The 26490-nt window shown below is 47.5% G+C and overlaps 1 protein-coding gene across 3 annotated transcripts in view; it reads right to left on the bottom strand.

Annotated features, from left to right (window-relative positions):
• LOC311146507 (E3 ubiquitin-protein ligase RNF220-like) overlaps positions 1-26490 on the bottom strand; it is a gene marked incomplete at its 5' end in the record, with an annotated part of 169310 nt that overhangs the window by 32323 nt on the left and 110497 nt on the right. The window contains 9 exons of one of the 3 annotated variants that reach the window (XM_084183013.1): positions 542-656; positions 779-834; positions 962-1145; positions 7787-7916; positions 8732-8853; positions 11495-11537; positions 13981-14076; positions 17373-17427; positions 23353-23482. In XM_084183013.1, coding sequence (XP_084039139.1) covers positions 542-656; positions 779-834; positions 962-1145; positions 7787-7916; positions 8732-8853; positions 11495-11537; positions 13981-14076; positions 17373-17427; positions 23353-23482 — 931 coding nt within the window. Of the gene's footprint in view, positions 1-541; positions 657-778; positions 835-961; positions 1146-7786; positions 7917-8731; positions 8854-11494; positions 11538-11696; positions 11919-13980; positions 14077-17372; positions 17428-23352; positions 23483-26490 lie in introns of those variants that run through there. The other 2 variants (XM_084183014.1, XM_084183015.1) reach the window with 2 other exon arrangements.

Genomic DNA, 26490 nt, shown 5'->3' with positions numbered 1-26490 from the left:
TGTCGGGGAATATGGATGAGGACATGGAGATGAGGGAATTAGAGGGGCTGCCCTTTCACATGAACAGGTTATTCACATTTATCTGCTGCTTGGTAGGGAGGGGCTGGGGAGACTGGAGCTGGGGGCTCCCTGTGTTTCTACTAGGTCTGCTGGCTCGGTAGGTAGCAGGAGGGAGGTAGTGTGTTTGTGTGGTGAAATTAGGATTCCTGCGTGGTGCTGTGTGTCTGGCCCAGATGAAGCACACGGCTACAGAGAGAGGATCAATACAGTGGGACACTCTCTGTGATCAGACCAGTGGATGAAGTGAGGCAAAGCACAGATTCACCGGCTTTCTCACCGCAGAAGGAAAAATGACCACACAAAATGCATCATTTATGACCCAACCAGCCGGGCGTAGGAAGAAAAGAAAACTAATTTGAGGGTAATTGAAACGTGATAGGAGAGGGCTGGGGGAGGCGGTGGTTGGATTTCAGCCTGGGCAGGTGTGTGTGTGTGTGTGCTCTGGGGCTGAGAAGATAGGGGAGGACGGGATGATTCTTACTTCTCTATTTCGCTGTTTTTACAGGTCCGGGGCGCGTTGGAGGATGAGCAGGCAGCGTTGGGGTCCTGAGGCAGCTGCTGTTTGCTGCTCTCTCCGTTGCTCGTGGAGGGCATCTCTGCAGAGAGAGAGATGGGGAACTATAAGAACAGATCTAAACATGAATCAATACGGTCAAAAGATTTCAATATGGTAACTATAAAAACAGAAGATGACATCTTGTTCCAAGCCTCAACTCACCATCACTGGCCCATTTGGAGAACTCCGGCGTTATTCTGTTGGATGGCATTCCACCACTGAAAGAGTGGAAACAAACAAAAAACTAAGCTGCGAGAAGGAGCTCAACGCCCCAGACGAGGAGTCGTCAGTAGAGTAGGCCAGAGTGGAGTGGAGTATAGTAGAGTGGTATGAGTGAGAACCTACTTCAACACTGCGCCGCGCAGGGCCTCCCGTTCTTTGGCTTCTCCTTGGTCCTCTCCGGAGCAGGGAATGATGTCTGCCTCTGTGTACTGGGCCTTGCCGTACTCCAGCGTGTCGTCTCCATCCACGTCCAGGTCGGCGTCGCTGTCATGGTTCTCCTTTGTGCTGCATATGGCAAAGCCTGTTCCTGAGGAGAGGGGGGAGGGAGGAGGGTGGCAGAGTCATTGTCTAGGCTCTTTCAGACCATGCAACCGTCCTCAATATTGTGGAGGAAAATAAAAATACAGTATACACTTCACAACCTCAAACAGTCAGTTCTGTCATTTCAGACAGGATGACAGTGCAAAGCAGGGCTTCAACAACAGCCCTCCTTCCAGACCCTGTCTGCCTATCCCCATCTCTCTACACATGTAGACCAGCAGGGTAAGAAAGATCTGAGCTAGCTATTAAACCTTCTGCTAAAGCAGACTGATTGAAATAGACATGTTGAGATGCTGCTATTTCCCCTCCCTTCCTGTAAAGTGTTGTTGGCTGTCAGTGGCAGACAGAGGGAGGGGGTTTAGGGGGTTGTGTCAGCTGTCTGTCAGCTGCCAGTGGCTGGTTATCTGGTTATGGGAGTGTGGCAGTCTGGGGGGGCTGACTGACTGGCGGTAGATCTGACTGGCACCTCTATAAACCCTGTGATGAGCGGCCCGCCAGACAAACTCCTGCCTGACTGGCCCTTTCAGCTCCACTTAGGCCCTGCCTCTCCCCCTGCCTGTGCTGCCCCGGAGACACACACAGTGCTGGAGGCTGATTGAGTGGTCAGGGGCCAAGTCTCCCACTAGTCTAGGGCTGGACACCGACAGCCGACTCGTGTCAGGACAGGAGATAGTAGTGGTGTGGTGGAATACAGACAGACTCAGCTGTTAAGGATAAGGAAAATGGCATGGGCTCATATGGAGACATACAGTACCAGTCAAAAGTTTGGACACACCAACTCATTCAAGGGTTTTTCTTTATTTTTACTATTTTCTACATTGTAGAATATTAGTGAAGACATCAAAACTATGAAATAACACATATGGAATCATGTAGTAACCAAAAAAGTGTTAAACAAATCAAAATATATTTCATATTTGAGATTCTTCAAATAGCCACCCTTTGCGTTGATGAAAGCTTTGAACACTCTCGGCATTCCCTCAACCAGCTTCACCTGGAACGCTTTTCCAACAATCTTGAATGAGTTCCAACATATGCTGAGCACTTGTTGGCTGCTTTTCCTTCACTCTGCCGTCTGACTCATCCCAAACCATTTCAATTGGGTTGAAGACGGGGGATTGTGGAGGCCAGGTCATCTGATGCAGCACTCCATCACTCTCCTTCTTGGTAAAATAGCCCTTACACAGCCTGGAGGTGTGTTGGGTCATTGTCCTGTTGAAAAACAAATGATAGTCCCACTAAGCCCAAACCAGATGGGATGGCGTATCGCTGCAGAATGCTGTGGTAGCCATGCTGGTTAAGCGTGCCTTGAATTCTAAATAAATCAGACAGTGTCACCTGCAAAGCACCCCCACACCATAACACCTCCTTCCTCCATGCTTTACGATGGGAACTACATATGCGGAGGTCATCCGTTCACCCACACCACGTCTCACAAACACACGGCAGTTGGAACCAGAAATCTCAAATTTGGACTCCAGACCAAAAGGACACATTTCCACCGGTCTAATGTCCATTGCTCGTGTTTCTTGGCCCAAGCAGGTCTCTTCTTCTTATTGGTGTCCTTTAGTAGTGGTTTATTTGCAGCAATTCGACCATGAAGGCCTGATTCACACAGTCCCCTCTGAACAGTTGATGTTGAGATGTGTCTGTGACTTGAACTCTGTGAAGCATTTATTTGGGCTGCAATTTCTGAGGCTGGTAACTCTAATGAACGTATCCTCTGCAGCAGAGGTAACTCTAGGTCTTCCATTCCTGTGGAATGAGAGCCAGTTTCATCAAAGTGCTCGATGGTTTTTGTGACTGCACTTGAAGAAACTTTCCAAGTTTTTTTAAATGTTCCGTATTGACTGACCTTCATGTCTTAAAGTAATGGACTGTCGTTTCTCTTTGCTTATTTGAGCTGTTCTTGCCATAATATGGACTTTTACCAAATAGGGCTATCTTCTGAATACCCCCCCTACCTTGTCACAACACAATTGATTGGCTCAAACGCATTAAGGAAATGCATTCCAGATGACTCCCTCATGAAGCTGGTTGAGAGAATGCCAAGTGTGCAAAGCTGTCATCAAGGCAAAGGGTGGCTACTTTGAAGAATCTCAAATATAAAATATATTTTGATTTGTTTAACACTTTTTTGGTTACTACATGATTCCATATGTGTTATTTCATAGTTTTGATGTCTTCACTATTATTCTACAATGTAGAAAATAGTAAAAAATAAAGAAAAACCCTGGAATGAGTAGGTGTGTCCAAACGTTTGACTGGTACTGTATGTAGAGCCATGGATAGATGTTCTAAGGCCAACCCAGCACAGAGACCCAGAAGGCAGGCAGCCTCTTCCCCTGCCTCTGTGAAGGCTGGAGGAAGCTCTGTGCTGAGACTGGAGCTGCTGCTGGAGGAGAGTATAAAACTCGGTCCCTGCCTGCCACCAAGGCTAACCCTTTTTACAATGTGCCCATGCTTTTTAGCGATCATATAAAAGGGACCTTTTAAGTTTTATTTGGTCCCCGTGGCTGCGTGGAGCATATGTGAACAATGGCTGTGGTGCATAAATGTCTGTTCAGCTGCTGGTAGCAGAGACAGTAGTAACAGACAGCTGAGGGGACCAGTGGACCAGCGGGCAGCATGTCCTATCCAGATAGACCACCACCATTCAGGGACCTTGAGATGATTGAAATACTTTAGAGCAAGGGATGGGCTAATAATGTGTTTTTCAAGACCAAGCCTTTGTCTCTCCCACAGCACAGTCAACACCTGGACCTGGGCATGACTCAAAGGCTGCTGGGAAGGAGGGGGGAGGTATGGCGGCCGGGCCAGGCAGTGAGGTCATAAATGCGATAAACTGCAAATGATGCCCTGCATTTCATTAATCTACTGTGAACGAGTGGCGACACGTAGGAGAAGCTAAAATAAATAAATAGATTGTCCCTCCGTCCCGACCACTAATGGCGGCCGCTGGCCAGGCATATTGGGGAGGAGAAAGTGGCGGAGGGTTGGAAGGAACCAAAAATCACTGTTAATTCAATCAATTGATCAGGGTATGGATCCTGCGGCTAGTTAGCGATGCATGGCTGGGATTGGGGCCAGGAGATGGGAGGAGGGGATGGGAGGGACAGAGGCAGAGCAGCACAGCATTGATTTTCAAAAGGCTGTGGTGTGGTGGCTCTCTGGCTGAGGAGAGACCCACCCACTGACAAGGCTGCAGCCCCTAAGAAGTGTGCTTTCCACTGCTAAGTGTTACTAGGAAGGATTAGCCTTAAACCCAAAACCCAGTGGGACATGGAGAAATATTTATCTCAAATATACTTCCCCCAACTGGAACCGACAAGGATGGACTGCCTACAACTGCTGCATTCGATCCAGTTCAATCTCAATTCACCACAGCGGTAAGTGTGGAAGAAGACTATAAAGACAAGTAGGGAAAACAAGATCCCCATCACACTGATAGTTGACTGATAGAAACTAAAACGAGTGGATGCTGTAAAAGCAAGTGGCATGTAGCCGAACCGTTCGGCTGAAATTGGATTGTCCAAAGTCAGACCAGGTTGATGTCCCATGAGCAGAGGAGGAGGAGGATGAGGACTACAGCAGTCGGAAGTAATGGGCAGCGTTCCAAATGCCACTCCGTTCACTATTAAAGTGCACTACTTCTTACCAGAGGCTTATGGGCCATGGTCAAAAATAGTGCACTAAATAGGGAATAGGGTGCCATTTAGGACGTAGTGATGCTGTTGGGCTGGCCAGACTGGTCTGGTCATGCTGCTCAGCTCAGTTCAGGCCCCATCTCTCCCTTTAACCAGTCTTGGCAGGCAATCTAATCTCCCCTGAAAAGGTCAGCGCCACTATAACTGCCTTTCAGTCACATTATGCACGCCGCTGCACGCGCTCCCTCTCTCCCTCCATCTCTCTCTCTCCGACCCCAGGGGATAGGCTGCTCCCTTTTTGCCCCTCCTTCTGGCAGATCATCCAGGATCAATATACACACAGACACACATGTCCGTGCACACCGACACACACAAGTGCACCTAAATGGCACCCGTCCCTCGCATATCCTCCACACTCATTATCCTAACCAATCTTGTGCATCTCAATGACTTGAACATGTAAAATACATGTGTTCTTCCCTGTGTAACACAGACCTGACTGTGACACGCAACACCTATCTCCATATGTCACCACCACCACCTGGAGATGAGACAGAGACAACGCTAAGGTTCTGAGCGAGCGGCGAGGGAGGGTCAAGGGACCAATCAACATGAGACAGCCTGACCAATAACACCCGGTTGCCATGGTGCTTATAGCCCTTATCAGCCCTCCCCAGTCGGCTCTGGTCATATCCATGATATCTCGCTGGCATTTACAGGACACGTCTGGAGAGATGATGGGACAGAGATGGAATAAAGATGGCCGCCATCTTTGAAGCCTGTTTACAAAGCAGAGAGTGCCTTCTGTCCCCGCTGCCATCTTCAGTCAGCGGACCCAAATACTCTCTCCCAGGATCGGCCCACTTGGCCTTGGTCTTCACTATCAGACTGCTGGGATCAGATCTGACCCTCTTCCTAAATACATCAGCCTTTAGTGCTTTTCTCCCAGGTCCTCATAAGCCATGTACACAGGAGGACCAGGTGAGGGCTGGGCCCCACATGTCTCAAGCAGAAAGTGATCCTGTTCGATTTTCCTCTCGCTCTCTCCCGGGCGTCGCCTTTTCTGTGGTGTTTAAAGGGCTTCCCTTTGCCTTTCTTCCCTCCCCTCAAAAGGGAGAGGTGGCAGTGGTGGTGCTGGTGGCTCACAGAGGATAGGCCTCTCTTATCCCATTGAAGCCCCTCGTCTCCGTCTCTCCTACCCGCATCAACCACCCCCCCCCCCCCCGGGCTGGGTGGATGGTGGATTCTGCCTGGCTGGGCCCATTGAACCATGGCTGACTGCAGCAAAGCTTTCAAGGCAAATCCACCATCTGAGCTTCTAGGGGGGTTACTTTCAAGTGGTCTCCCCAGGCCGGCTGGAGCAGCGGAAAGCACCTCTGGCTTTGACCAGCCCTTATCTGTGTCACATCACAGGACGCCGGGCTATCACAGCCGGCCAGAAGGGGTCTGCTGCTCATTAGATGAATGGACAGACAGACGGCCGGACAGCCTCCTGCTCAGGAGGTTCAGTCGAGATTTCAAATTGATCTGTAGGCCGTTGATGTCTGTCTGGTCGGGTTTGTAGCGAGAGAGAGGGGCCAAAAGGCACACACGTCTTATTGGGCTTTGTAATGCAGTTTTACCGCCTGGATCGAATTTGGGGACTTGGGGGGGTTTAGCGACTTTGAGAGTTTTAAAGAGGCCCTTAGAGAAGACGAGAACTCTTTGCTTTCCTGTGATGTGTAGACACACACCATGAGGACCTGTGGCCAATTCATTTTCATAGCTCTCTCTTGCAGTGAAGCAAAGGCCTGTCTGTTGGACATGAGATAATGAACGCTGACCTACAGCCAAATCATACACTTGTCCAATCAAGCGGACTACACTAGCTATTGATCACGGACCAATGGCCTTCTAAATATTCACAAATCATGTAGGTGAGCACACAGTGGCTAGGTTGGATCAATTCATCAGCATCTAAATCACGAGCCAAATGTATTCTCTGCGTTGGCTGACAGCCTACGTTTGAAAGTCACTGTATTGGAGTGGGAAATTAAAAAGAGATAACTTACAGGTTATTGAGCATTCCAGTCAATATCCCAATGATGTCTCATTGTCAATGATTACTGATAATGGATTTGATATTCAATTCTAGCCCTCCCATAAGATAAGATAAGTTTCAGAGGGAGAGAGAGTGAGATGGAGAGAATGTGAGAGAGAAGGAGAGAGCAGCATATGGTCCCTAGTGGGCAGCTTTAGGTCTAGGGCTATAATTGCATTGCTTGGCTGAGGGGAACCTGGGGGGGGGGGGGGGGGGGGTCACTGGCCCATTTCCCTTCCACACACCACTCCTTACGGGTTCAGACGGGTCAATTGCACAGCTAAATGTGTTTTCCTTTCCCTCCTAAAGGGCTGGGGCCAGGGCCAGACTGGGCTGTCCCCTGTCTGGACCGGGGCCACATGGCCCCACACTGCAGCTGGAGACAGATGTTGTGTGTCCCAAATGGCACCCTACTCAGTGCGCTACTTTTGTCCAGAGTCCATAGGGTGCACTATGTAGTAGTGCACTACGTATGGAATAGGGTGTCATTTGGAAAACAGAGCCAGAGCTGTCCACCATGTTCGGCTACAGCCCTGGGCATGTTAGCCTCTCTGCACCCAGCCATGTCCTTTTAAAAGGCAATGATACACAGACTCAACCTGTTGTTATACTGAAGGGGAATTGTGACTAGCGGGGAATGTTGTTCAGAGTGGGTCCTGTTGTGTGGTGGAAGGCATTTTGGTGCACTGGGTTTAGACTCTTATCATTATGATACTTTCAACTACCCTAAAACACTTTGTTAATGCTCAAATGTTGCACCAATGTTTTGTTATTTTAATATCAGAACCAAAGTAGTGATTTTCTTAGAGTGAAAAATAGATCTGCGTCCCAAATGGCACTTATTCCCTTTATAGTGCACTACTTTTGATCGGGTCCATTGGGATGTAGTGTATAGTGTACCTCTGAAGCCTCCTTCCAGCAGGGTGGTAGCTCTGACCCTCTTCTGGCCGCACCACTCGTACTCCTCGAAGCGGGTCCCGTTCTCTCCATCCATGTCTGCAGAGTCATCCTCAGCAAATGCACCCTCCCTCTGAGAGAACAAAGACAGTCAACACTGAACCAGACACAGGGTAGGGATTGGAGTCGAAAAAGACAAGTTCTCCTATGTCAGAATTTGTCAGAAATAATCAAAATGTTAAATAGAAAATGATCAGTATTCTTTCATTAACATAAAAATATTGGATTTTTTTTTTTTAAACATTTTAATTCATACAAAACTAGCTATGATGCACAATATGTGTTAGTAAAACTACAACTAATTAATCTGTAAGATTTGGTTTATGAGAGCATGATTAATATAAATAAATAAATTATATTCTGTGAGCGAAGGAGAAGTGGTTACAATGAGAGTGAGCATGAATCTTTAAAGAGTTGGTCAGGAGGCCTCACTTGCCATCTATTCTATTTAGGAAGCAGAGATTCAGAGGAAGAAGATGCTCCTACAGGAGAGAGAGGTGGGCTAACTATTGGACAGGAGAGAGAGGTGTATTGCTAGACTAATGATTCTTTCAGTTGAACATCTAACTGGTACTATCTAACTAAGTCATCAGCATAAAGCTTGAGACTGGAGTAAGCTAGTTTCAGTGCTTGGTGGACAAGTAAAAGAAGAGCTTGTCAGACAACGAAGCCCTGGTGGCTACTGTTTCCATGTGTTCTGAGTCTGTCATATCTATGTCATGTCTATGTCATTTCTAAGTAGTGTCTCGGCTGTGCCAGATCCAGGGGAAAGAGAGGGAGCATAGTGGATAGACACTAGATAACGTGGTGGTGACTAGCGACTAGAGATATGGTAATTGGTTGACTAGAGGCTCGAGGCTGAGGGTACAGGTAGGGACGTGAGGCTACCTTGAACAGACATTGTTCCACATGCCTACTCATTTCCTCCTCTGTCCCTGCCAGCGGCGCGCTGCACAGTGGACATACCTGCCCATCCTCTGGCTTCCGGCGCTTCATCTTCCCAATCCGGGCTGAAACATAAAGAAAAAGAGGAAGAGGTGGTTAGAAACATGAAAACATACATGACAATCTGGGACTTAGTTTTTTTCTATTTCTCTATTTTAAGCGTCGTCCTAAAATATCACATCGGTAGGTTAAAAAAAGTCAATTGACTTCAGCAGACAGCGATGTGGCTACAATGACATGATTGGTTGAAATGCAGTAAAAGAGGACGCAATCCAAAAAACAGAATCAACCGAATGTTCAAATTAAACCCCCTGTCAGTGTGGATAACAGGCTCATAGCAGGCAATACAGCCCAGCAGAATGCCTCTGCCACAACAAGGCTATCTTTTAATATTGCAACCGGTATTGCATTTGACATGGACCAAAAATACACTGTAAATTCATGGTAGTCTATTGGGGTTTTTCGATCTCCACTTTCCTCCAGCTGTGTCCTGTGTGTCTCTCGCCTCTGCTGGGCAGAAGAGCAGCGGTGAACGCTATTGGCATTCACAACATGTCAGAGAAGTTTGCTGCCTCGCTGGCAATAACGCGGGTCAGCGGAGTGGAGGGGAAACGATGCGCCCCAGATCTCCTAGACGATGCCACAGCGTTTAGCCTGGTACCGGAAGATCAGGAATTACAACAGCGAGTGGAGAGGCAGCCGTGACAATCATCCTCAGTGCCACAACTAGTCTAACGTCAGGGCCCGCATTCATAACACATCTCAGAGTAGGAGAGCTGATTTAGAATCAGTTTAGCATTTTAGATCAAAATGAATAAGACGACATGGTCAGGGAGAACCTGGACCAGCACTCTTACTCTGAGATGTCCCACTTGGTCCAGGAAACGAGTCTAATGTTCTAACACCATGCCATGAGAGAGGGCAATCTATTCTCTTCAACCAGTGTTTGGGGAGAAGCTAAACATGGAGAAGGTTCCTCCTCTTTCTCCACAGGATATAGTAATTCACTCTCCTCATAGAAACTAACATTGTTTAAGGAGACGATAGGCCTAAACTTGGTTCCTTCTCTCGCTATAGGATGGATAAAGATGGTCTACTGTAGGTCTAGGTCACGTGACTCAACAATCCTTCTACAGCCCTAGTCTCAACGACTCCCCCACCACATAATTTGAAATTTAACACAGCAGAACAGCGGCCATTGCGCCGTAAGTCTGTCGCTTTTTCTTAACTGCAAATGGCGTCCGGGGACATTAATTTTTAGGTGGCTGTGATACGAAAGGGGCCAAGGGGGACCCGAGGAGGGACAGTGAGAGGAGAAAGGACAACGCACCATAACTTTGGGGAGATTGGGACAGCTCCTCATAATCTCTCTCCCAGGCCAGGGAACGGGTGATGGTAATCGAGTAGGGCTTCATTAAACGCAGACAGAAAGGGCCGATTAATTAGGCACGGCACGATTTGTCCCCCACCCCATCCCCCCGCCTCCCCCTCAGAATCATTCAGGTTCCACATGAGAGGTAATAGACATTAATGGAGGCTTGAGTTTAAACAAAGTCGGCACCGTTTCTTTTCATAGCAGCACTGAGGCTGCTGCCGAGGCTGATGCAAATGCCAATGGAGGCAGGGAGGGAGCCTGGGCCCGCTGGCTGACAGAGGGGATGTTGGGGAGGAGACGTGGGGGCAGGCTCTTACCGTGGCGAATGCAGCAGGGGGCAAGGGGGCCTCCATTGTGCAGTCCAAGGGGAGCACTTTTGACACTTTCCTTGGTGTAGCGCCTGCACCAGCAGAGGTCATCGACTGTTAACATATCAAGAAGGTCAAGGGTTAATAGATCCTCTGCTCGTGTAGGCGCTAGGTCAAGGGGAAAGCAGGGACGGAGACACACAGGGGCAGCCAGTGCTCCCGACCCCCCCACCAGCCAGCCCTGAAATCACACTCAGTGGGGCAACAAGGGGCAGGCTCTGCGGCTGTAATGTAGGCTACAGCCTGGAGCTGGTCCACAGTGTGAAGGGGCTGTCAGCAAGGCCACACAGGGCTTTGTTCAACATGGGCCTCTGGCTATACTTAACCATAATGTGTTATATCGATGGCAGAGCCAAGGTTATGGCTATGCAGGGTAGAAATGTGTGGTCAAACCAAACACAGCCTGGTCAAGGGTCCACAGACCCACACTCTCTCTGTCAGTCAATCCATCCAGACCTGTGCTATGAACCTGTTCTCACACTCTGAAGATGCACATTCGCCTCCCCAATTGCTTGCTGCTTCAACTTTGATTGACAATTCCACCAACTGTGGGTGATATTTGGTTGAGCAATCTGTGTTTTCAGTAGTGTAATGTATAAAAAAGTATAAAATAAAACTGTTTTATGACAATCATAGGCTCCTCAATAAATATGAATATAAGATTATTTGATAGGGACATATCTTGTTTTAGGAAATAGCCTAAATCATTCCACAAGCCATTGGCATTATTTCAGAAGATTATTGTACCATTTTCACCAAGAAAATGATGCTAGGCTCCAATCATGTCATTGCATACAAGTTGGCTGTGAGAAGTTGCAGATGAAGATATCATACCTAGCTTCATCAATATTTATGCAGTAATTCTACAGGATGTTGTACCAGAAATGTATAAAAAAAATTATGTGTAAGATGTTTATGAAAAAGAATGAGGAACTTTAAAAGAAAAATGAAATGTATACATACCATTCAGTCGCGTTTGCCTATTTGCTCGCACTCGTAAAAATGTCTACAGGTAGGAAGAAAGGAAACACACAAAATATGCATTAGATATGGACCTTTGAATTTATAATGTTTATAGATATATTAGTAGCAGTTCATGGCTGGATTGCTTTGGATTCTACAGTGTGCCCTGCAAGCTAAAGCTCGATAGTAAACAAAAACCTACTTCTCTTATGGGCTGTATGCTCTCTTCCATAACAGGGTCGTCAAGTTTTTGTTCAAAGCCTTTTCAAGACGACAAACTCACTTTTACACGTCTATCATTTAGGCCTCCCGGTAGTACACAGCACCATGAATACACTTTTGTATCAATAATTTTATAAGGATGCCAAAGGATTGAATGTTGCGCCTACAAAGCCGCTTTGTTAATCGCCGTCGCCATGTTGGCTTGGCGCGTATCATGTGACCAAACATAGGAGTGAAAGTTCAGAGGACGCCCGGTGTTGTTCCACCATTGGCCACTAGAGAGCAGCAGTACGTAATACAGTGACTTCAATGGAAGTTAACTTGACATGAGATTTTAAGATTGATTCAAGTTTGTCTCAAGCAACTTGTAGGGTAAACTAGTTTCATGCATCATATCTAAACGTAGTTTTTTTTTGCAGTCAATACTAATAGTACAAACTTTTTATTTCATTTTCTGAAAATGAGTGTTTCGTAATTTCCTCATCATATGAAAGTGACATAAGAAATAGGCTATGAATTCTCCCCTTCTCAACTTGTTTTAAACTGACAGGCATGATCAGTGATTGTGAATACCACTAAGATATGGGTTAAGTGGGACCACCTATCTTTCTTCTCCCCTCTCTTCCAGAGTGTGTAGGCTATGTGCTGACATCAGCAGGGCCAGTGAGGGCAATGGATGGATGCCCACTCATTGACATGGGCACAGAGTGTGGGCACAAGTTCAAACTCATAGCAAGTGGATCGTCCATCATATACCAGACAGGACTCTTACACTGAAACTTGAGTGGTGCTTTTATCCAACCTGCCCATGATATGATGATCCACTATGTGTGTCCCAAATGACACCCTATTCCATATTTAGTGCACTACTTTTGACCAGGGCTCATAGGGCTCTGGTCAAATATAGCGCACTATACAGGGAATAGGGTGCCATTTTGGATGCAAACTATCTAAATGGCTTACACAACCACATGATAGCTCATGTTACAAAAAAAGAAAGAAAGAAATCGAACATTTAACGGGGGAAAAGTATCTGTTTAATCATTTGCATGAAATGGTTTCAGCAGCAGCTCTACTAATGAAAATAAATACTTTAAACACAGCCCCTTTAATAGGCGTGTCAATGTATGGATATGATGTCTTACACTTAATAGCTCTTACTTTATGGTATAAGGGAAAAAAACACTTAACCCAAATAATAAATCACTGCCGTATGAGTTTGAAATACCAAACTTTTAGAAAAAAAAAAAAAAAAAGAAGCTCCATCATAACCTTATAGCTTAGGTTAAAACACTGTGCTGTATGAGGCAGTTTAATCCTAACTAATCTATGGCTGCGTCCAAAATGGCACCCTATTCCCTACACTACATTTGACCAGGGCCCATAGGGGTCTGATCAAAAGTAGTGCACTGTGTGGGGAGTAGGGTGCTGATTGGGACGTAGCCTATCTGTAGTGGTGAGGCCTCCAGCAGAATGAGGTGGGAAACATGTCAAGGACGCAGTGGACCAGAAGAGATACCATCCAGGCTTAGGGAGCATAAGAGCATTGCTTGAGGTAAATTGTGGATGATTACCTATCTGAACAGGGAAACACATTACAGCCTGGGCAAATCTTTGCCAGAGATAGTGGGAGGTTTGAGGGGCTGCATTCCAAATGACACCTTATTCCCTATATAGTGCACTACCTATGGGCCCTGGTCAAAAGTTGCGCACTATATAGGAAATTGGGTGCCATTTGGGACACAATCAGGGAGGATAGAGGGAGGTAGGCAGCTGGGCTGATGCCTGATCCACTCTATGATAAGATGTGAGAGCCAGATTATTGGCTGAGTCAATGCTATGTGTTCAACACTAAAACAACAAATTACCACCTCAACGTCATCTCGACCATCGCCGCAGTAGGGCACCTGTGAGTTTGCCTAATGTGAATCAGTTTAACCTCACTAACAGAGTAGCAGGGTATGTTTTGTATGTTGCACTTCCATTACTGTTCTTCCTTCGACTTTTCCTTTTATTTTCCCAGAAGTACATTTCATAGTGTCTTTCATCCATGTTTTTTTGTCATGTGACAGGATATGATAATGGATTTATGATGCTTAATATGTGGGCCAAGAGCAACATCCTGGCTTGCATCCCAATTAGCACCCTATTCCCTACATCATATACTACTTTTAACTAGAGCTCTGGTCAAAACTATAGGGCATAGGGTGCCGTTTGGAACGCACACTGTTTCTACAGGCATGGGCACAGAGCAGGCAGCTCACCTGGTATCTGTCGGAGTGATGGGCATCTTCAGAAGAGAGAGGGGAGACCACCGGTGACTCTCCCTCGCGTTTGATGTGCACTGACAACAGCATGGACTGAGGAGAAAGAGCAGGACAGTTGTTGTGAGAGGAAGAGAAGAGGGGGAATGCTGCAGTGGAGGAGAGGAGGACACTAGCCAACATTACAGGACACTTTGGTCATCTATAAACCTCTTCTGACAGCCTCCGACGAGCGTCCGACATTACAGACCTGTCCCACTGACAAACTTAATTGAGTTTATTTCCCAAATGAACATGGGGAAAAGGCGGAAAGAGGGGGGAAGGGGAAATAGTGCTTACTTTACAGGGCAGAGTTGACTGAGATCCAGCTCTTTACGAGGCTGCTATGAAATATTTGTATTTACAATGTGTTCCTATTAATCAAGGAGAGAGGAGAGAGCAGGGGCTTAAGTGGCCGACAACTATAATGTAATATTAATATGTGAGAAATGGCAGACCCCTAGTGCCGGGACAGTAAATTAAGCAATATGCATGGCTTTTTATGCTTCAGGACGGCAAGGTCACGGAACTGCTGTTTATTTATGTGGCTTTTATTAATTGATGTAACTGGAATTGTTACCTAATATACAACATAATATAATGTAGCATTTTTTAATCCCTATGCGTCAATTAGCACAAATTTCTGATATCAACTACTACTTGTTATTTTACTTGAGTGTAATAGTTTGTAATGTGTTGACTAATTAACAGATTGAAACCAGCGTTAGATACAGGAGGTGCCATGTTAGTTAACATGTTCATCTCGCCTCATCTTGCCTTGCTGTACCGTTGCCCCCTGACCCGAGGATTAAGAGGCACAGGGCTGGCATGAAGTCGCTATGGCGATGGCGTGGTTGAGAGGGTGCGGGTGGCCGTTGTGGCAGCTGTGAAGAGGGTGAGGTTAATCCCCTTTAGAACCGGTAGGCAGGTCTGGAAGGTCTGGAAGGCAGACTGGGCACAGGAAGCAGCAGCCCCTGTGATCCCCAACCAGCTTCTTCATTTTTCACACAGTGTGACAGAATACTAAGCACCTACTGGGGAATGCTCAGTCACGCCTCGCTCAGATGGCATGTTCTGTTCCCCTCACCCCGGTCCCTGTTCATTCCCTGTTCCCTTACTCTCACTTTTCCCACCAAACCACGATGACTCCTGTTCCCCAACCCCTGTCTCTGACTCTCCCCTAGCCCCTGTCTGTCTGACTCACCTCCAGCCCCTGTCTGTCTGACTCACCTCCAGCCCCTGTCTGTCTGATTCTCCCCTAGCCCCTGTCTGTCTGTCTCTCCCCCAGCCCCTGTCTGTCTGACTCTCCCCCAGCCCCTGTCTGTCTGACTCACCTCCAGCCCCTGTCTGTCTGATTCTCCCCTAGCCCCTGTCTGTCTGTCTCTCCCCCAGCCCCTGTCTGTCTGACTCTCCCCCAGCCCCTGTCTGTCTGTCTCTCCCCCAGCCCCTGTCTGTCTGACTCTCCCCCAGCCCCTGTCTGTCTGACTCTCCCCCAGCCCCTGTCTGTCTGACTCTCCCCTAGCCCCTGTCTGTCTGACTCTACCCAGCACCTGTCTGTCTGACTCTCCCCAACCCCTGTCTGTCTGACTCACCTCTAGCCCCTGTCTGTCTGACTCTCCCCTAGCCCCTGTCTGTCTGTCTCTCCCCCAGCCCCTGTCTGTCTGATTCTCCCCTAGCCCCTGTCTGTCTGACTCGCTCTCAACCCCTGTCTGTCTGACTCTCCCCCAGCCCCTGTCTGTCTGACTCTCCCCAGCCCCTGTCTGTCTGTCTCTCCCCCAGTCCCTGTCTGTCTGACTATCCCCTAGCCCCTGTCTGTCTGACTCTCCCCAACCCCTGTCTGTCTGACTATCCCCTAGCCCCTGTCTGTCTGACTCTCCCCAGCCCCTGTCTGTCTGTCTCTCCCCCAGCCCCAGTCTGTCTGTCTCTCCCCCAGCCCCAGTCTGTCTGACTCTCCCCAGCCCCTGTCTGTCTGTCTCTCCCCCAGCCCCTGTCTGTCTGACTCCCCAGCCCCTTTTTGTCTGACTCTCCCCTAGCCCCTGTCTGTCTGACTCTCCCCAACCCCTCTGTCTGACTCTCCTCCAGCCCCTGTCTGTCTGACTCTCCTCCAGCCCCTGTCTGTCTGACTCTCCCCTAGCCCCTGTCTGTCTAACTCTGAACCAGGCACCACCAGAAGGTAGTAGTGAGGCACGGTGAGCCTCCGAGCTTGCATAATAATATGTAAAGACCTGTCTCCAATCTCTATTAAATATTTGTATCAAGTTCATCCATTTCATCTCAACCCAGTAAATGTCCTCCGAAATGGCAGTTGAATGAAGAGTAGAGGAAACACTGTTGAGCACATTAAAGCGTGTCTTTGGAGATGTTAAGGATATTAAAGGTCCCCTTTTACCAGACAGGTACAGTGATCATTAAGAGACAGATATCCTTCATAGTATCTTTACCCTCAGCGGGGACACATGCCATCAGCAAATCTTACCTTTAATATCAGAGGGACGATCAAGCTCTCCCTCTGTGCCAACTGTGGCTGGCTGCTGCTTGGCCCTGCTCCAGACTACACCTTAAAAAAACTAATATATATTTTTCTCTTTCTGTCACTGACTCTCTCTGTCTCTTTCTCCCTTTCTCTTTCCCTCTCTCTTTCTCACTCTCTCTCTCCCTTCACTCCACACATCCACTGAGGGGCCTGAAGAACAGTGCCCCTGCCTGTCAGAGCTAAATGTGGCAACATTGAGAGAACATGAATTAAACCTCTTATTAACCTGTCATAAGAGAGACATACCCTGTCCCAATGGACTGCATGAATGCTATGTGGCTTGGAGTGTGTCTCAAAGTCAACACTTTGAAACACTGCATTGTACTGAGGAGATAGACCCAGTTAGAGTCCCTTTTTAAGTCCTTGGTCTTACAGAGTCCTTTGTCTCCATATCCTTTGGTTCTTATTGGGTGTTCACAGAAACTGCTCTGTCCAGGGTCTCTTGGATCTGCTTTTTAATGAGGACTCAGACAGCCATGAAACCATAGGAAGTGCATCTATGGCCGCTTCCTCCATTCCCCTCTCCCCTGCTTGCTGGAGCATGGACACTGCCTCCTGAGACAGTAGTAGCTAGCTTAACACCCTTCCTTCCAGACACTGCCTCTCCTTAAGACACTGCCTTGTCGAGCTCCGCTGGTTTCCTCTCAGTGGAACAGAGATCTAGACCTAAAGTACAGTAGCCTAATAAGGCTCAGATAGTTCAGAGGAAGATAATTCTGGTCAGGGAGCTGGTCAGTGGAACAATAATGGTCTTATTGGGGCTGTGGAGTCTGAGAGAGATTCTGCTGGTTTATCATGAACGTCTCTGAGGTCCTCTTACCTTAGGAGTTCCTGGAACCACACTGCCATCCTTGTGTCCGTGTGATGGGTTCTTACTGTAGGAGAGATGGGAGAGACCGATTTAAACAGGTTATTGGATTTGTATTTTTACAGTATGGGTGGGTTTGGGTGTTTCCATTCAAATGGGAGATGCACTTCGAGATAGATATGTTTTTGATTGAGGTCACATGTCTTTCTAGGATGTTCTTATACCACTCTCTCTGTAGGTCTGCGTCTGTCCTAATATAAGTGATATTATTCTCAGTATCCCCTCAGGTGACACCTCAGTCCTCTGTCTCTGTGCAGATGACGCCCTTCTTTCAACACTCAATTCTGCTTAAAGTCACACAGACAGAAAGACATCACTGTTTCTCCCCTCACTCACTCAGACAAACGTAATACCCAGGGGACAGCTCAAATGGTCACTCAGTCACCGAGAAACACAAATCACACTTTTAATCGTCTGCAAGATTCAAACCCGCCTACCCTCCCCTTTCTCCCCCTGTGCCACTCAATCTGCCCACCCTTGGGCCATGCTGTATCTGAAACAATTACAGCTCAAAGTACGACTGCTAAGTAGATTTGGGATATAATTTTTTTTATTGAAGTAATCATTCTCTTGGATGCTCCAATCTACCCCTTTAACCCCTCTCTTCCTCGCCTTCTCTCCTCTCCTCCTCCTCTCCTCCTCTCCTCCTCTCCTCCTCTCCTCCTCTCCTCCTCTCCTAACCGCCATCGCTGAGCCAGTGGCAGGAGCAGGAAATAAATGATTTTGCTGTTATTTGATTTGTCAGTGAAACGCCCCGGGCACTTAGGACTTTGAAATATGTTGAGGACAATGCGCTGGCTTGTAAACATTGTATTAAAGAGGCGGAGGAGAGGAGAGAGGGATAGAGCGAAAGGGGGTAGGTAGAGAGGGGGGAGGGGCTGCACTCCCCAGAGTCTGACTAGCGGGGGCTACATCAAATCACAGCCTCATCGACATTGAGGATTGAAGATGACTGATTACAAGGCCAGAAATATTAAACGGGCCGGCTAAAGCATCCGTCGACAATGGGGAGAGACATATCAAATCAGATCTCTCCCTGAGACGTGAATATTCCTCATTCCCTCTCCTCCTTCCTGTGCATGAATAGGCTGGCTGGGGCTCTCCTCTTGGCATTCATTTTATTTTTTATTTTGTGTTCATTTTTTCCCCTATCTTCTGTTTTGTTACTTTCGCTGTCTAGCTTCTCTTCCTCCATCTCCTTCAGTCTTTCTTTCTTTCGCTCCTCCTCCCTATCTCCTCCTTTCACTGCGACACGGATACATTTTTATGAGCCTCACAAATGATGCACCAGGTCGAAGTGACAAAAAAAGTCACCCATGTCATGTTCGCTTTGTGTCCCACGCGCAGTCACAGATTCAGAGCGGCTTTGGCAAGGCGCTGAAATTGAATTTGCCCAGGTCCTAATCCGACAACGTGATTTGGCAGGCGAGCGTGTCCCCGGAGTGGACGGCTGGAGAGGGAAGGAGGGGTGGAGGGGCGCGGCCTCACACAGGAGGTTACAGACAAGGTGTTACAGGAAGGAATCAAGGAAACTAAGGAGACCAACTAAGGTAAACAGGAAGTAGAGATTAGTTGATTTACAATCAAATCTCCAAAATAATAAATACTTATCTTTCTGATCCTAACGTGGCCATTGGTTGAGGTTCCGGTCGGTTAGGCAACCAGAGATGGGTGTATGGGTGTAATGAATGGCAAGTGAGGGTGGGTTCAACCACTCATCCTGCCTCCCTTTTCAGGTAATAAGCCTTGTCCCCGCCCCTCGCCCCTCTGTGGAGGCACTAGTGATTGATCTGCCAACACAAATCAGGGCTGGACCTTGAAAGGGGATAAATCGCCACACAGGCTCTGTACTGTTTGTGAGATAATAAACGCACTCACCGCCATCATAAATCCACCAGCCAGGCAGGCAGGCAGGGAAACAGGCAGGTAGGGAGGGAGGGAAACAGGCAGGTAGGGAGGGAGGCAGCATTGTTTGGGCTGTGTCTCTATCTGTGTCTGTGCTGGCTGTGTCACACTCATCTTATCCCTCCACTCTGGTCCGACAGACAGTACAGGAGGGCCTGCTTTCAGAGCACTGTAACTAATGTACTGCACCATCAATCTGGAAGAGAGACCCCGGTCACACTGGCCAGGCAGAGAGACCCACCGAGGGGATGGAGAGGGAGTGGGAGTATGGTACTTACTAACACAGGTCAAAGGTTTTAGTGGCTGAGGGTTGAGAGGACGTCCACCATGTCTGATTAGTTTAAAGACTCGGCCTAGTAGGAGCCTACACAAGCATAGTGGAAAAGTTGTATTTGTGTATATTACACACTTGGAAGGACTTGAAAGGAAGAGCACCCTTTATTACCTCAAAACTCCATAGAAACAATAACAAAAACTGACTTGTTGTTGGCGGCTGGCATCAGATAGGGAGCGACAACAAGGAGATTCAACATTGGGGTGCTGTTGTCACAGTGACAGTGAGGTGACAGAAAGGAGTGAGAGAGAGGGAGGGGAGAGAGGAGAGATGAAAGAATACAGAGAGAGAGAGAGAGGGGTGGATGGGGAAGGAGTGCAGGTGCGGCTTCTTGCGGCTTCTTCACACGTGCCCGTTTCAATGAATTTTGATGTGAACGCTTGGGCAAAAAGCTTCCAGCCTGTCATGTCAAACCAATGACATAGTTCTGAAATGAGGAACAAAGCAAGGAGAGAAAATAGACAAGAGACGGAGGGAAAAGGGGGGAAAGAGAGGTTGCCGAAACAAGAGTTCAAATGTGTTTTGTTAATGATAAATGTGAATAGTGGAGCAGATTTCCCAAAAAATAGGGTTCTTTTTCTAGACAAGGCCATATAAATCTCCATAAAAGCAGTAGAAGTTAATGTGAACTGAATATGTTTGATGTTTCGGCCCATGACTTTGACTGCTCTTTGACAGCTCTGCAGAATGCTAAGCTTTCATCTCCTAGACTGTTGGTTGATAGGGTTAGCAACGGTCAGTTGGCTACAGGGGCCTGATAGGATGTCTTTAGAATAACCACTACACCTCCTCTGCTACTCCTCTCTCCCAGACCTATCCAAACACATCCCACTGAAACCAAGTTAAAAAAGGAAGGAGAGCGAGAAAGAGGGAAGGAGAGAGAGAGAGAAGGAAGGAAGGAAGGAAGGAGAGAAAGAAAGAAAGAAAGAAAGAAAGAAAGAAAGAAAGAAAGAAAGAAAGAAAGAAAGAAAGAAAGAAAGAAAGAAAGAAAGAAAGAAAGAAAGAACGAGGATGAAAATGGTCCAAGTCCCAGTCAGGGGGGAAGGGGTTTTAAGCTCGAGATAAAGATTGCTTTTCGCTTTTCGTGTCGTTTGCCACCCAGCTCTGGCTCGCTCCGTTGGAGGCAAATTGATTATGTGGAGGGGATGGGTGGTGGGGTGGAGGGATATGTAGATTTCTCTGCCCCTGTGAGCAGGCTGATGTGTAAAGGGCATGATAGATTTCCATTTCCATACATGAGGAGTGGAGGAAAAGGAGGAGCGAGGCGAGGCGGCCCCATCGGCCAAGGCCACTAGGGAGCCAGCGGCTCTGGCAGCTAGTCCCAATCTCACACACCTCCACTCAGGGCCCCCACCATCTGCCTAATGTTACATCTTAAACAGCCTCCTCCATTTTACATGCACTCAAGTCTCATTTGGTGCAAAATGAAACGTTATCATTAAAGGGAGATTTACTACAAATTGCCACAAATTCGCCATGTCACTTCCAATTATCTGTGCCCCAATGTAGCGCTGGTGCCTCGCCCGGCGACTGTGTCAGAGCAGGAGGAATGGGACAGCACAGTGGGGCGAGAGAGAGAGAGAGAGAGAGAGAGAGAGAGAGAGAGAGAGAGAGAGAGAGAGAGAGAGAGAGAGAGAGAGAGAGAGAGAGAGAGAGAGAGAGAGAGAGAGAGGGAGAGAAAATGAGAGGGAAAGAGAGAGAAAGAGATGGAAGAGGAAGGGAGGACCTCCCTGCTGTTGTAAGGACATACTATACTCTTTACAGATGAGTGGATGGGTCTGGATGTCCTATCATAGCCTTCTAATCCAACTATTGTATGGGGTTCCACAGGCTAGGGCCATTGTAGCAGAGCAGAATAGGGTTTACACAAAGGTAGAGATCACCATCCATCTTGAAAATACATTTTGGCTATACAGTGAGAGACATTAATGAAATTATGAAACGCTAACTGACCAGTTTAGCTAACCCCATTACCTGACGTCGCTTTTCACACAGACATGAAAAGATTAAAGCTCCAACACGGTCTGAACGGAGATTCATCATCTAACGGAAATCATTTCTCCCATTAAGCCCAGCAGTGATTGTATTGGAGCTAAACATAGAACTTGGACTGGCTGCTGGGAGCAAGGACACTCTGCACTAGACACTCCCCCCCTCCCTCACTCCTCTTCCTCTATGAAGACCTCTCCTTCTCCTCCCCCATATTCCTTAAATCAAAACTAAACGGCGGTGCGTTGTCGGGGTATATCCAGGCATAATTCACGTGGCAACAGCAATGGGGTTAATGGGACCGGTGCAAGCGAAGCTAAATCACCGGGCCATGACACTCAGCAGTGTCCGCCCCTGACAAACCAGGAAGGATGACGCCATTTCTTTAAATAACCGCTGCCATCAACCACCAGGGCCCTCCAGGCATGCTCCCCGTGTCCGCAGAAGAGGGGTAGGAGAGTGGAGAGGGTGCCCTTTATTAATTATTAAATGATAACTCCTCACTGCTGAATGATGGATAACACTCAGTCTGGAGAAGAGAGAAGAGGAGCCCACACACACACACACACACGCACGCACACACACACGCACACACATGCACACACACACACACACACACACACACACACACACACACACACACTGAGAGAGCACAGTGGGGAACATGCCACAGGCCTTTTGGGCTGGCTCTGGTGCTATGTGTTACACATGTACTGCTGCAGGTGACAGGGAATATTCATTCAGATAGCTAGGGGAGGAGGGAGTGCAGACCCTAAGTGAAGATGTGCTTTGATTTCCATGAGGAGTGAAGGAGTGAGGCTCCTAGCTCTTTGCCTTGGGTGGGTGAATAGGTGGTGCTATAAAGCAGGGTGCTTAGGGAGAGCTCGGTCACGGGATCAAGGTGAAATATGATTTCAAATGGCAGCCTCCCATCGCAAGGGTTAATGGTTTGATTTATCCCATTGTAAACCTGGATCTGCAGCTCAAAAGGCACCTTGTTCCCTATATAGTGCACTACTTTTAAACAGAACCCTATGGGCCTTGGTCAAAAGTAGGACATTGGTCAAAAGTACATTAGTGCACTATATAGTAAATAGGGTGCCATTTTGAACGCAGCCCAGGTTGACTATTGAAGTAAACCCCTATCTCTCTGCTTTCTCTAGCTGAAGTCTCCCCAGTCAGTAAGAAAGTCATTGATACTGTAAGTCTACCTCCAGATCTACTCCCATACTTATCTTTCCATGGATAAGCTCTGTCAAAGACGAGGAGATTTATGAACATCTGTCAGTGCTTTCTGCAGTTGATTTGTTTTCCTGGCTGACCAAGTCCTCCAAAAGCCCAGGTATCACTACAATATTAGGGGGAATACCAGGGGCTGGAGAGGGGCTCTTGTCTCTCCAAAAGCTTAGTCTATGTGGTCCCTTCCTGCCATAACAAATTATGTAGATCTGAAAACATACTTGAGTGAGTGGTGCATCTTTATCCCTACAGAGTGTAATGAACTAGAGGTGCAGGTATTAGTCTGATGCCATGGCTGTGGGGGTCAACTGTACCTACTCTACGTGTTTTGTCATGTGGATTAGAGAGGAGTGGACAGGGAGTGTAGACCTACCTAAATGAGGGGATGTCCCTAGTGTTGTAATAAAGGGGTTCAGGAGTACAGCTGTACCCCCTCAGTGTGGTGTAACATGGGAGGGGTCTGACCTGAGGTGCATGTGGGTGAGGCGCTCCATTTCCTGCTCCATGTGGTCCTGCAGTTCTCCTGGACGCAGCAGCACCTGGCAGATAGGACAGATGGGGGCCTGGCTGTCATACAGAGACACCTTCTTCTTACCTGGAGGAAGGGAGAGAGAGAGAGAGAGAGAGAGAGAGAGAGAGAGAGAGAGAGAGAGAGAGAGAGAGAGAGAGAGAGAGAGAGAGAGAGAGAGAGAGAGAGAGAAAGACAGACATAGAGAGGAGGAAGGAAAGATAGATAGAGAGAGAAAGAGAGAGAGGGGAGAAAGAGAGACATCAAGGGAAGCTAGGATGAGATCAGTCCACAGGGTCGTGTCCCTCAGGCAAGCGGGAGGGATGGATGGGGCAGCAGGATTAAGTGCCTCAGATTTCACTTCCCTGGACTGAGAATCGCTGGGCCCTAACGCATGTCTCCAGTTACCTCATTAACACTAACAGAGTGAGCGACTGATTGAGCCCAGCAACACTCCATGGATCACATTCTGGCTCTACATCATTTCAACCATATTACAGGAAAGGCATACTGTACACACACTCATGCACACATGTTTAAAACACAGAGAAGTCAAATAAGGGCTTGAAGGACATACAGTAGGCTATATGATGTAATGAGCCAGTTCATTGTCTTTGCGTGACTGTGTGTGTGTGTGTGTGTGTGTGTGTGTGTGTGTGTGTGTGTGGAAACAGGAGTGCATTATGAGTTCCAGTGTGTGTATACGTCTAGGTATAGAGGAGATGTCTGGGCTAAAAGCGTCTCCTAGTAAAAATATATCCTCAGTCTGTGACTCTGGATGAAGGGGACTTCCTCCTTGCTCTCTGATGCTGTCTTTCTGATTCCCAAATGGTACCCTATTCCTTATATAGTGCAATACTTTTGACCAGGACCCTGCTCAAAAGTAGTGCACTATATAGGAAATAGGGTGCCATTTGGGACGCATTTTCTGTCTCTTTGCTGTTTTGGATCCCGAGTCGGCCAATCAGACGGGTCTATTCTTAGACCAGGAACAATGGGCCTACCCTGACACGGGATATCCTGTTGGGGCGGGCTGTCAGGGCGACAAACAGTGTAGGTAGAGGCAGGCAGGCGGGTGGCGGGCGGCAGACACTGTCCCCTGTCCCCCCTGCCCCCCTTGTCTGTCTGCCCTGACATCACGAACACACAGCCAGTGGGACACTTTTATCCTTATCCGCCCCCATGACACCAAGTCTGAACGCGGCGACATCAGGGTTTTACTGAGAGGAAGACAGCTAAATGGTTTTGGGGTTTGAGGTAACAGAATTGTACCAAAATAAAATAGGTGCTACAGACAAATAAAACACACACACACACACACACACACACACAAACACACAGGCTATGAAAAGGGCAGGTTTTCTTGGTCCTGCCTGTTTGTGTGCTTGACTCTGAGCACCCTTCCTGATAATGGCTCCGAAAGCTGTCCTCAACAAGTGTCTCGTCCATTGTGTACAAATGCAGTTGGACAGGGCTATTACCGGGAGGTAACCTAGGAACAGGGCAGCAGAGCTGGGCTATAACGTCTATAGTCTTAAACACTTTAAAGCCTTAGATCTCTGCTCTGTGCTCAGTATAAATCCTTAAGCCCAGAAAGTCTGTGTCCTTGACTTCAGAGGGCAGTGTTGTATTTGTCTAGTGATGTGATGCGCTGCTACCCTGTTTGAGCTGGTGATGGATCAGTCTCACCTCCCTCCAAGACAACACACACATAAACACAGAGCGCAGAGCAGCATACTGCAGACAGGGGCCCTCCAGGGGCCCATATCCCTGCCCAGATATTGGCCTGTCACAACTATTGCCTGCAAGAGTACAGACTCATCAGTAAGGAGCTAGCAGGGTCAATGTTAGCATGCATCCCTACTGTTGCACACACACGCATACGCATACGCACGCACACACACACACACACACACACACACACACACACACACACACACACACACACACACACACACACACACACACACACACACACACACACACACACACACACACCATATCTCTGTGGCTCTCAGCTTACCCCCCTCCTCCCCGCCTGGCTCCCAGTCAAGCGTGCCGGTGCATACTCAACTCCTATTCCCCAGCACTACTACTTAACAGCCCCACACTCTGGACACCTTAAGTGACTTTGAAAAATAGGTAATCGATTACAATTCTGCGTCTCTCTGTTTCTCTCACCTCACACCCTCTCCCGCCCGCTGCATCCCTGCACATCTATTTCTAATTTTCTGCCCCTACCTTTTCATCTTCCCTCGCTCCGCTCGTCCTATTTCTTTCCATTCGTTCTCTTTCTCTCCCTTTTTTTCCTCTTTATTTCTTCTCTTACTCTGTTTCTATCCATTCCCTTCTCTTTCTTCTTTTTCTTTGTCTCTCTCTCTTTTTTGCTCTCTTTTCTCCTTTCATCTCCTGCGGTCTTTGTACCTGTCTCTCTCCTCTTTGCCCCATGTCTCCCTTCCCTCTCACTTCTCTTCACTCAGCAGTGGTCAGCTTTATTGCCCTGACAAGATCATTTGTGTCATGCCAAAGCAATCACGGTCCGCAAGAGTAAACAAAGAAAGATCCAATCCCATTCTGCTGCTGATAAAGTGCTTTCAATTCCGTGGGCAATTGCATCGAGAAAACATAGAAATCACTGGACTTTATTGTCCATGGTTGATTTAGAGTTTTTTGGGAGATGGGCTTCTTCAATTGTTTTAAATGTGCATTTAGCTCATTGTAAATAACCTACATTTTTTGTTTTACTGTAGGCCTTCAGTTCTGTGACAATTGTGCAAGTGACAATGCTACAATGTTACATCAATGGCCATTTTGTCAAACAGTGTAGGTTTTTAATGTCTGTATTTTTTCAAACAAAAAGTTAAATATGCTACAAATACCAATAGAGTTCTGTGTATACCAGAGGAGAACAACCGTTATTCTGGTGCTGTTTGTGTGGGAAGAGGTAGACAGACTATGTGGTGGTACTGAGTCCCTGTCTGTCTGAGGACAATGGAAGTGTGTGTGGTTGTGTAGCCCATCGCCTCTCCAGTCAGGCCCTTTAATTCATCTGTACACAATCAATGGGTTTAGTAATGGAGTCCTGATCACTGCAG

This window comes from Coregonus lavaretus, assembly GCF_964263955.1.
Source record: "Coregonus lavaretus genome assembly, chromosome: 19".
NCBI classification, from domain to species: Eukaryota; Metazoa; Chordata; class Actinopteri; order Salmoniformes; family Salmonidae; genus Coregonus; species Coregonus lavaretus.
The sequence above is the reverse complement of the archived record's forward strand: the minus strand, read 5'-3'. Positions and strand labels throughout refer to the sequence as shown.